Raw genomic sequence first — 12,500 nt, forward strand, 5'->3', positions numbered from 1 at the left:
TGCAACATCCTAGGCCAGTTAGACCAACTGCAACAGTGTCTCACAAGCTGAGAGTTGTAGTTGCGTAACCTCCAGCTGTTGCATAACTACATCTCCCAGCAGGCCCTTCGGCGATTAGTACATGCTGGGAGTTGTAGTTTTGCAACAGCTGGAGGCACACTGGTTGGAAAATTCTGAGTTAGGTAACAGAACCTAACTGAAGGTTTTCCAACCAGTGTGCCTCCAGCTGTTGCAAAAGTACAACTCCCAGCATTCACGGTATGTTAGTACATGCTGGGAGTTGTAGTTTTGCAACAGCTGGAGGCACACTGGTTGGAAAATACTGTTAGGTAACAGAACCTAACTGAAGGTTTTCCAACCAGTGTGCCTCCAGCTGTTGCAAAACTACAACTCGCAGCATGCACTGTCAGTGCATGCTGGGAGTTGTGGTTTTGAAACAGCTGGAGGTTTGCCCCCCCATGTGAACGTACAGGGTACATTCACACAGGCAGGTTTACAGTAAGTTTCCTGCTTCAAGTTTGAGCTGCGGCAAATTTTTCGCCGCAGCTCAAACTCCTAGCGGGAAACTCACCGTAACCCACCAGTGCGAATGTACCCTAAAAACACTACACTACACTAACACCTAATAAAGAGTAAAACACTACATATACACCCCCTTACACTGTCCCCCCCAATAAAAATGAAAAACGTATTGTACGGCAGTGTTTCCAAATGGAGCCTCAAGCTGTTGCAAAATAACTCCCAGCATTTCTGGACAGCCACTGACTGTTCAGGCATGCTGGGAGTTTAGCAACAGCTGGAGGCACCCTGTTTGGGAATCACTGGCGTAGAATACCCCTATGTCCACCCCTATGCAATTCCTAATTTAGTCCTCAAATGCGCATGGAGCTCTCTCACTTTGGAGCCCTGTCGTATTTCAAGGAAACAGTTTAGTGCCACATATGGGGTATTTCCGTACGCCGGGAGAAATTGCACTACAAATTTTGGGGGCCTTTTTCTCCTTTTACCCCTTATGAAAAGGAAAAAGTTGGGGGTTACACTTGCCTGTTAGTGTAAAAAAAAATGTTTACACTAACATGCTGGTGTTGCCCCATACTTTTTATTTTCACAAGCAGTAAAAGGAAAAATTTGCACAGGGGTGGCTGATTTTACAGCTGTTCTGACATAAACGCAAAACATAAATACCCACATGTGACCCAATTTTGGAAACTACACCCCCCACGGAACGTAACAAGGGGTATAGTGAGCATTTACACCCCAGAGGTGTTTGACGAATTTTAATTAAATTTGGATGGGAAAATGAAAAAAAAATGTTTTCACTAAAATGCTGGTGTTACCCTATATTTTTCATTTTCACAAGGGAAAATAGGAAAAAAGCCCCCCAAAATTTGTAACCCCATTTCCTCTGAGTAAGAGCATACCCCATATGTGGATGTAAAGTGCTCTCTGGGCAAACTACAATGCTCAGAAGAGAAGGAGCGTCATTGGGATTTTGAAGAGAAAATGTTTCCGGAATTGAAGGCCACATGAGTTTATAAAGCCCCCATAGCGCCAGAACAATGGACCCCCCCACATGTGACCCCATTTTGGAAACTACACCCCTTGTGTAATGTAATAAGGGGTACAGTGAGCATTTACGCCCCACAGGTGTCTGACAGATTTTTGGAACAGTGGTCCGTGAAAATGAAAAATTTAATTTTTTCATTTGCACAGTCCACTGTTCCAAAGATCTGTCAAACGCCAGTGGGGTGTAAATACTCACTGCACCCATTATTAAATTCTCTGAGGGGTGTAGTTTCCAAAATGGGGTCACATGTCGGAGGGTCCACTGTTCTGGCACCACAGGGGGCGTTGTAAACGCACATGGCCCCTGACTACCATTCCAAACTAATTCTCTTTCCAAAAGCTCAATGGAGCTCCTCCTCTTCTGAGCATTGTATTTCGCCCGCAGAGCATTTTACGTCCTAACAAGGGGTATTTCCATACTCAGAAGGGATGTGGTTACACATTTTGGGGGGCATTCTCTCCCATAACCCTTTGTAAAAATGGTAAATTTGGGGAAGAAACTGCACTTTAGTGAAAAATTTATTTTTTTCATTTACACATCCGATTTTAAACAAAAAGTCGTCAAACACCTGCGTGGTGTTAAGGCTCACTGGACCCCTTGTTGCGTGCCTTGAGGGGTGTAGTTTCCAAAATAGTATGCCATGTGGGGCTTTCTGCTGTTCTGGCACCATAGGGGCTTCCTAAATGTGACTAAATGTGACCATTTCAGCAAAATCCACTCTCCAAAATTCCATTGTTGCTCCTTCCCTTCTGAGCCCTCTACTGCGCCTGCCGAACACTTGACATACACATATGAGGTATTTCCATACTCGAGAGAAATTGGGTTACAAATTTTTGGAGGCTTTTTCTCCTATTACCACTGGAAATTGGATCTACAAGCACATGCAAAGGGTTAACAAACTTACTGAATGTAATTTTGAATACTGTGAGGGGTGCAGTTTTTACAATTGGGTCATTTATGGGGTATTTCTAATATGAAGACCCTTCAAATCCACTTCAAACCTGAACTGGTCCCTGAAAAATTCCGATTTTGAAAATTTTGTGAAAAATTGGAAAATTGCTGCTGAACTTTGAAGCCCTCTAATGTCTTCCAAAAGTAAAAACATGTCAATTTTATGATGCAACTATAAAGTAGACATATTGTATTGTGAATCAATATATAATTTATTTGGAATATCCATATTCCTTATAAGCAGAGAGCTTCAAAGTTAGAAAAATGCAAAATTTACAAATTTTTCATCAAATTTTGGAATTTTTCACTAAGAAATGATGCACGTATCGACAAAAATTTACCACTACCATAAAGTAGAATATGTCATGAAAAAACTATCTCAGAATAAAATTTATAAGTAAAAGCATCCCAGAGTTATTAACCTTTTAAAGACCCGTTTTTGCATTTTCGTTTTTTGCTCCTTGCTTTAAAAAATCATAACTCTTTCAATTTTGCACCTAAAATCCATATGATGGCTTATTTGTTGCGCCACCAATTCTACTTTGTAATGATGTCAGTCATTTTGCCCAAAAATCTACGGTGAAACAGAAAAAAAAATCATTGTGAGACAAAATTGAAGAAAACATGCAGCTTTGTAACTTTTTTGGGCTTCCGTTTCTACGCAGAGCATTTTTCGGTAAAAATGACACCTTCTCTTTATTCTGTAGGTCCATACGATTAAAATGATCCCCAACTTATATAGGTTTGATTTTGTCGTAACTTCTGGAAAAAATCATAACTACATGCAGGAAAATTAATACTTTTAAAATTGTCATCTTCTGACCCCTATATCTTTTTTATTTTTCCGCATATGGGGCGGTATGAGGGCTCATTTTTTGCGCCGTGATCTTAAGTTTTTAACAGTACCATTTTTGCATTGATAGGACTTATTCATTTTTTCATGATATAAAAAGTGAACAAAAATGCACTATTTTGGACTTTGGAATTTTTTTGCGCGTACGCCATTGACCGTGCGGTTTAATTAATGATATGTTTTTATAATTCAGACATTTCCGCACGCGTCGATACCACATATGTATGTTTTTTATTTTATTTACACTGTGGTTTTTTTTATGGGAAAAGGGGGGTGATTCAAACTTTTAATAGGGGAGGGGTTAAATGATCTTTATTCACTTTTTGTTTTTTTACTTTTTTTGCGGTGTTATAGGTCCCATAGGCACCTATAACACTGCACACACTGATCTATTACATTGATCATTGTTATCCCATAGGGACCTATAACACTGCACACACTGATCTATTACATTGATCATTGTTATCCCATAGGGACCTATAACACTGCACACACTGATCTTTTACATTGATCATTGTTATCCCATAGGGACCTATAACACTGCACACACTGATCTTTCACATTGATCACTGGTTTCTCATAGGAAACCCGTGATCGATGATTTTGCCGCTTGACACTGAGCAGTCAAGCGGCGATCGGACAGCGAGGAGGCTGGTAGGTATCCTCCAGCTGTCCTTGTAAGCTGTTCGGGATGCCGAGATTTCGCCACGGCTATCCCGAACAGCTCCCTGAGCTAACCGGCATGCTTTCACTTTCAATTTAGACGCGGCGTTCAACTTTGAAAGCCGCGTCTAAAGGATTAATAGCTTGCAGCCGTTTGTTAGAGGCCGGGCCCGAGCCGCTATGACGCGGGGCCCCGCCGTGGCCCCACATTATAGATCGGGAGTGGACACATGACGTTCCAGAACATCATGTGTCCTTGAGGAGTTAAGTATTTCCTGCTGAAAAAGCCAGTCAAAAAACTGCCTCCCCTGCCTCCTGGGATACATACCATCACCTATGTTATGGACCCACATCATGATTGAGAGGTCTGCAGATCTAAAGCTGCAGTGATCGGCTCCCTTACTGTCTGTGTTTACTTCACAGTCTCCTTGTGTGAGAAGAAGGGGGGAGGGGCGGGAGTACACTGCTGCCTGTGAGGAGAAGGGGGGAGGGGCGGCAGTACACTGCTGCCTGTGAGGAGAAGGGGGGAGGGGTGGGAGTACACTGCTGCCTGTAATGAGGAGGAGAAGGGGGAGGGGGCGGGAGTACACTGCTACCTGTGAGGAGAAGGGGGAGGGGCGGGGAGTACACTGCTGCCTGTGAGGAGAAGGGGGGAGGGGTGGGAGTACACTGCTGCCTGTGAGGAGAAGGGGGGAGGGGTGGGAGTACACTGCTGCCTGTGAGGAGAAGGGGGAGGGGCGGGAGTACACTGCTGCCTGTGAGGAGAAGGGGGAGGGGCGGGAGTACACTGCTGCCTGTGAGGAGAAGGGGGGGAGGGGCGGGAGTACACTACTGCCTGTGAGGAGAAGGGGGGAGGGGCGGGAGTACACTGCTGCCTGTGAGGAGAAGGGGGGAGGGGGCGGCAGTACACTGCTGCCTGTGAGGAGAAGGGGGAGGGGCGGGAGTACACTGCTGCCTGTGAGCAGATGATGAAAGAAGCTTGTGACTGAAGATGGGGTACTGAATGGAGGAATTTTTTGTTTAAAAAGTAAGTGTCCCTGCATGTATATATGTGTATAAATCTGTGTTGTCTAGGTAATGTTCACGTGTGAGAATAAACTAAGTCAATGGGGGGAGATTTATCAAAACCTGTGTAGAGGAAAAAATTTCCAGTTGCCCATAGCAACCAAGCAGATAGCTTCTTTCATTTTCAACAAAGCCTCTGCAAAATGAAAGAAGCCATCTGATTGGTTGCTATGAGCAGCTGGGAAACTTTTCCTCTGCACAGGTTTTGATTAATCTCTCCCAATGTGTGTGTATCTAATACAGGGGGACTACAATCATATGCCTCCAGCTGTTGCAAAACTAAAACTCCCAGCATGCCTGCATAGCCAAATAACATGTGGGCATGATGGTAGTTGTAGTTTTGCAACTGTAGGAGGAACACAGCCTGCTTTAAATCTGAATTTTACCAATCATATGCAAAGCTACAACTCAAAGGATGTGTGGGCATGCTGGGAGCTGTAGTTTTGCAAAAGCTGTAAGCACAAAGTGTGTGTGTATAGCATAAAACCAGAAAGGAAAGGGTTACAGATGACCAGTGACTGAGGTGAGGTGAGTGAGGAGGGGGAGTGGTTATCACCCAATGAGAAGAAATAGACCCGCCCCCCTGCTTCTAGTTGACAACATTAAAGTAATTTAGAAATAAAGCTAATTCTGAGAGAAATACAGGTCATAGACACATAAATAATTATGGGAGAGATTTATCAAAACCTGTGCAGAGGAGAAGTTGCCCCAGGTTGCCCATAGCAACCAATCAGATCGCTACTTTCATTTTGCAGAGGCCTTGTTAAAAATGAAAGAAGCAAGCTGATTGGTTGCTATGGGCAACTGGGCAACTTTTCCTCTGGACAGATTTTGATAAATCTCCTTCTATATGTACATGATCAGGATGAGATACTGAACAACATGTAACAGTTTTTATTTTTTGAGGGGTTATCTGACAGGTACGTTTTTAACATTGGCGTTTAAGCAATGAAATTGGTCTATATGATTCAACCATAAGATAATTTTTGTTTGTTATCGCAAAAATGTGGGTCTCCCTCATAGATTTGGGGAGAGACCCTCCCTTACAGGATTCATTAATAATTTCTAAAATTATTGGAGCCAAACACATCAACACATTTTCTATATATACTAAATGGAAGCCCATCTGGACCTGGAGATGATCTCTCTGGGGATAAAATTACTTCTCTGACTTTCCCCATTAAGATGTCTTTGTTTCTTAAGATGTTGCTTTGTACTGTTATTCCCTTAAGGCTCAAGGACAAAATCCCCCCCCCCCCCCCCCCCCCCCCCCCCCCCCCCCCCCCCCCCCACACCTGTGACCCCAAGAGCTGACTGTCTGTGTACTACAATTTATAACAGTAACTAAGTGGGGGATTTATCTGAGTTGCCCATAGCAACCAATCAGATAGCTTCTTTCATTTTTAAAAAGCCTTTTCAAAAATTAAAGAAGCCACCTGATTGGTTGCTATGGGAAACTTTTCCTCTGGACAGGTTTTGATAAATCTCCCCATATATGTATTATGTCCACAGGCTGGAGATACAGAGTGACTGTGCAGACCGGAGGAGACACAATCATCTTAGGATCTATCAGCGTCACTATGTATAACTCTTCTGAATCCTCCGATGAACACAAAATATACAGGTGACAATAACATTACTGCACAGTACAACTTCTGTATATATGGACATTGCACAGTACCACTTCTCCTGTCATGTGTACTGGGTGTAATCCTTAGTATCTGCTCTTATTCTGTATATATATATATATATATATATATATATATATATATATCACACAAGAAAGACGTCCGTCACTCGGGAAGATGCAGGTAAAACTTGTCAATGGCTTTATTCACATGCTTAAGGCAGGACACAATCTGACACGTTTCGCACGCTCAGGTGCTTAGTCGTAGATAGACATACACTCAATAATACGGGTTAAAATACACATGAGTTTGGTCACATGACCACATGAATCTTAATTAAAAACAGTTGGTTACAAAACATGGCATTGGGAATCATGATCACATTTTAATCATTCAGAGAAAGTTCACACAAGGGTGCAAATGCTGCGGTTCGTATTTTAATTTCAATTCCGAATAATCCACACACTAGTTATTAAATATTACTCCTAAATATTCCATCACCGAGAGTTTTTATATTCATTTAGAGTACGTATTTACTGGACTATAAAGTTTGAACTATACCTATAGATCAAGGTTCTAACTTTATAGTCCGGTAAATACGTACTCTAAATGAATATAAAAACTCTCGGTGATGGAATATTTAGGAGTAATATTTAATAACTAGTGTGTGGATTATTCGGAATTGAAATTAAAATACAAACCGCAGCATTTGCACCCTTGTGTGAACTTTCTCTGAATGATTAAAATGTGATCATGATTCCCAATGCCATGTTTTGTAACCAACTGTTTTTAATTAAGATTCATGTGGTCATGTGACCAAACTCATGTGTATTTTAACCCGTATTATTGAGTGTATGTCTATCTACGACTAAGCACCTGAGCGTGCGAAACGCGTCAGATTGTGTCCTGCCTTAAGCGTGTGAATAAAGCCATTGACAAGTTTTACCTGCATCTTCCCGAGTGACGGACGTCTTTCTTGTGTGATTTCTACTAAGCCGGGAGCGGTACCGGTGTCCGCAGCACGAGATCGTGCAGCACACGCGGGAGTGGTGAGCAGCCTTACCTCGTCTGCACCATATATATATATATATATATATATATATATATATATATATATACACTGCACATTACCATTTCTCTGTCCTGTATACTGCATGTAACCCTCAGGTGGATCGGTGTGGTTTGTCTGTAGAGTCAGTGCTGCTGCTGGGAGGCGATCTGAGTGGCTCCTGGTTCCTGCTCCCTTCTGCCTTGAGGGGAGTAGGTTTCTTGGTATGCAGGAGGAGAGCAAGTCCCAGGCCTCTGGTTCCCGGAATAGGCCGGCGGGGACGGAGGAAGAACAGTGACCGGCATGTTCGGAGGGGGTAAGTAGACCTGGTGGGGGAAGCAGCAATGTTTTTCCTGTTCCCCCCCCCCCCCCCTCTGGATCCAAGCCTAAGCCAAGAGGTTTTGGCGAAGGATTGGGGTGTGTGGAGGCTTCAGGAGCCTGTTAGCGACTATTGCTCAAAAATTGCCTATTTTCTGCAGGCCTTTAAAATGAATGGCAAAGAGCTCCATAGATTGAGGGTAGAGCTGAAAAGCGCTCGAGTGCGGGCAAACACTGCGACCGGGAGCAAGCGGCAAGAGGACAATAAGGACATTACTAAGATAAAGTCCGAAATTAACATGATTGAAAAAAAAGGATGGACATCCAGACCAACAGCGGTCCTTTCCAGTAAAAACTAAGTAACCAGGAGAGGTGTGAGTAGATGAAGGGGTTAAGTGACCCTACGGCTGGAGCTGAGGAGGATGGTGACCCCACTATGACCCAGGATCCATCACAGGGGTCTCAGAGTGGGATCTGCCCTGGACAAGGACTTCCAGCCTCATCACCAGGATCCAGGAGGAGCTCGGAGGAGGACAGCCGTGGCCCCGGGGGGAGACTCATGGCAGTCATCAGGGAAATGGAGTCTCCGGTGCGTTTGGAGCATTTTACATTTGTAGAAGACCCTGTACCAGATGAGGAGGCGAAAGAGGAGAAGTGAAAAGAAAAGGGGTGAGTCGTGTTGTTTTCTTATAACCCCCTTTCCCCAGCTCCACCTAGTCAGGGCTATGCGATGGGTTCTGTGCAGGGGAAGAGCAGTGGGCAGAGTATGGAGGTTACTACAGGAGAGTCATGTGACACTGTTTCAGCTTGTAGTAGCGGTAAGAGTGTCGGGGCGATTTTGGCTGTGAAGCCGGACATGTTTGGTGAGGTTAGCAGCCCAGCGGGAGGCTGCTTTTCTTCGGCACCGGGCCAGGGCAAGGCAAGGCAGTAGTATAGTTTTGGTCCCCGTGCCGGAGATTATAAGCAAGGGCGGAGATAAGCAGCACCATGGGGTGCCTAGTGGCAAAGCAAGCTCCGCAGTGCGGTCTGTGGCTGGTTTGTTGTCTGCTGTCGGGGTGTCGCCTGCAGGAGCTTCTCGAGGGGGAACCTCATCTGCAGTTGGGGCAGGTGGCACCTCGGCAGGGATAATAATAAAACCAGCCAGAACTGGACTGGTGATGACGGCTGCTAAAGCTATTGAAAATATAAAGGGGACCCTCCTAAAACCCATGGGGACAGAAGGTTCTATGGACAATATTATAAGAACTGTGCCTACATCCGGACAGCCTCCGTCCCCAAAGGACTTTCCTGTGGCCGGTGAAGCAGAGGGGGTTCCTGATCAGTCAGAGTCTGTTATTGCGGCGGAAAAAGACTGGTCAGGATCACTGAGGACGCCGAGGTCACATTTTGAAATATTGTACATATTGTAAATACTGTAGATAAGGGGGATCTGTTTGTGGGGTCTGGTCCAGGACTGAATGGAGGTATGAATGGGGGAGAGGGAGTAAGGGAGGATGGGAAGGATGATGAGAGGATGGATGGAGGGGATGCGAGTGTGAGAGGGGAAGAGAGTATAGATTCTGTGGGCAGTGAAAGGGATGCCAGAGTGTTTGGTCCATCAGTGGTGCCAAATAAGAGTTATGCTAGTGTTGCTGCTGGGTCACGTAGGCCACATGAGAGTCCTGCACCCTCTGGTCCTGGGAATAGTGAGAGACGCTTTCTGGAGGCCTTGTGGAGGAAGGATAAACCTATCACTGTAGAGGGTAGAGAGGTAGAACGGTCCTTTTGGATAGAGAGGCACGGCCTCAGGGCCTTCCGAGAGCAAAGGAGAGGAGAAGAGTCATGGTCAAGTTGAAGGTTTCAGGTAATTCTGTCACCCACATTTCCTCCTCGACCTTTCTAGGGAGGGACAGGATCCTGGTTTTCTACCAGGGACAGCCGAAGGTCTGCCATAGGTGCGATGAGCCGACACACTTCAGCGCACAATGTAGGGTCCAGAAGTGCGCGTTGTGTGGAGGGATAGGACATCTCGCCGCAACCAGTGGGGACATTCGTTGTCACCTGTGTGGTGACCTCAGTCACCCTTTGAGCCGCTGCCCGTTCTCTTTTGCCAATGCGATCAAATCTCCAGCTGGGGTTAGCCGAGATGCTGACTCCACTGGAGAGGGTACCGGGCGGAGGCAGGGAGACTACTGGTCCAAGGAAGAAAAAAAATGACACCTTCTATCTGAGGCGTTTGGAGGCATGCCAAAGGGAATGGGAGGGGGCTCCTCAGGTGGCAGCTGAGGTAGCTTTACCTGACCCTGAGATGGTGGAATCTGCTGAGGACCTGAGGGATGGTCAGCTGGAGGAGGAGGCCAGGAGACTGGATAGAGAGGAGGAGGAGAAAAGGGCCATCACTGCTACCTCCTCTCCAGGAGAGAGTATGGATGAGGAGAGCAAAGAGTGGCTAAAGAATAAGAGAAAATCAGGTGCCAGAAAAAAAGAGGGTGAAGAAGAGGAAGGAGAAGGTTTATCTTTCTTTGGAGTGGGAACATTCAGTCCCCCTCACCCTTGTCCAGGTACCAGCGGAAGGATCTACCAGCTCCCCTCTGGTAGATAGCGCTAACCGGTACCAAGTCCTCAGGGATGACATCTCCTCCTCAGATGAGGAGCCCGGGGATGAGGTGCCGGTGTCCGAAGTGAGGCCTTTGGGCAGCGTCAAGCCTTCTTCTCTGGTAACGGGGGGAGGGCTGTCCCAGTGAGGTGCAGGAGGTGACCTCTGGGAAAGGGAAACTCTGAAGAAATGATGGCTATGTCTTTGTGCTTAAAAGGGGGAATGTGGGGAAATCTGATGATGACACTCAGGGTAAGGGAGGGGGAAGAAGAGGGCTGTCTAGCTTGATCACACATGATGGCGGCACCCTCCCCGTTGACGCTGGCGAGTATTAATGTCGCCAGCATAAAGTCAGATGCGGCAAGATTTGAGGCCTTTGATTTTCTCGGCCGAATTGAGGCCGGCATTTTATTTTTGCAGGAGACCAGGTTAACAGATCTAACCGCTATCCATAAGGCGAAGCGTGAGTGGCGCCATGGACCCTCTCACTGGTCTCTTGCGGCCCAGCCGTAAAGCGGGGTGGCGGTTCTTTTTAAAACCGCTCAGGTAGAATGCAGACATCTCATCGAGCTAGATTCGGGGAGATGTCTGGTATTAGACGTCCTCATGAAGGGACAAGAGCTCCACCTTATACATGTCTATGGTCCACATACTAGGTGGGACCGGAAAAGTCTCTTTATAAGGATTAAGCCCCTACTTTTTACTAGCCGGCAGGTCATCTTTGGAGGAGACTTTAATACTGTCACAAGGTCTCTTGATAGGGGAGGCTCCAGGGATAGGCTAGATTACGATAGCGTCGCCTTGAATAGAATAGCTATTGAGTCTCGCCTGGTGGATGTCCACATCCGGCACACCCCAGGTCACAGTGGGTTCACTTACTTTAGAGGTAGAGAGATTAGGTCTAGGATAGATAGGTTTTTTTTGAAGGAGGAGTCTTGCAGGTTGTTGAGATGGAGTTCTCCGACCACTGTTTAATTATGTTTTCTTTGAATGTTTGTGACCCCCCCCCCCCCCCCCGGATGGGAAGGGGATTGTGGAAGCTGAATTTGTCTCTCCTGGAAGTCAAGGAGATAAGACGGTCCTTTTGAGGAGTTTCTGCAGAGCCAGGTACCATTACTGGACTTATGCAGCACTAAGTCAGATTGGTGGGAGATGTTCAAAAAATGGGCGGCGAGATTCTTTTGCCAGACTGCGAACCTTAGGAGTCTGAATAGGGATCGCCTCAATCAGGAACTAAGCAGGAAACTCCAGGTTTTGGTCTCGACTGGAGGTGACCAAGAGGAAATCTCCAGAGTGAAATCTTTGCTGAAGAAGTGCCAGTATGATAGACACACATCTTTGGTTTTCGAGAGGGATTTCGGGGAGGAACCGCTCGCCCGACCCTGTAAAATGTCAGTGGATTGCAAGATCGTGACCAGCCTGATCGATAGTACAGGATCTCTGAACAAGTCCAGATCAGGGATCCTAGAGGTCGTCAGAGCCTTTTACTTGCACCTCTTGGGGAAGAGGGATCTAGATCGGGGCAGGATGTCGGCTTTCCTGGCTGATGCCATTTCCCAGTCAGGAGTAGAGCCCTCTCTTAATGTTTTGACAGAGAAGATCAGAGAAGAGGAAGTGAAGCTGGCGATTGAGAGGCTTGCCCTCAAAAAGTCGCCAGGGCCGGATGGCTTAACATCCGAGTTTTATAAGACCTTTAAGGACTCTTTGGTTCCCCTCTTGACTGAAGTAATAAATGAGTGTCTATCGTCGGGCACTCTCCTGAAGTCAATGAGGAGGTCGGCTCTGAACATCTTGTCAAAGGGTAAAGACTCGTCCCGCATTGAGAATTGGCA

General features: G+C 45.9%; 1 protein-coding gene across 1 annotated transcript in view; it reads left to right on the forward strand.

Annotated features, from left to right (window-relative positions):
• LOC130281812 (pancreatic lipase-related protein 2-like) overlaps nt 1-12,500 on the forward strand; it is a 73,744-nt gene that overhangs the window by 56,988 nt on the left and 4,256 nt on the right. The window contains exon 9 of the mRNA XM_056529462.1: nt 6,612-6,723. Within this exon, the coding sequence (XP_056385437.1) occupies nt 6,612-6,723 (112 nt within the window). The remainder of the gene's footprint in view (nt 1-6,611; nt 6,724-12,500) is intronic.

Source organism: Hyla sarda, chromosome 7 (assembly GCF_029499605.1).
Source record: "Hyla sarda isolate aHylSar1 chromosome 7, aHylSar1.hap1, whole genome shotgun sequence".
Taxonomy (NCBI): Eukaryota; Metazoa; Chordata; class Amphibia; order Anura; family Hylidae; genus Hyla; species Hyla sarda.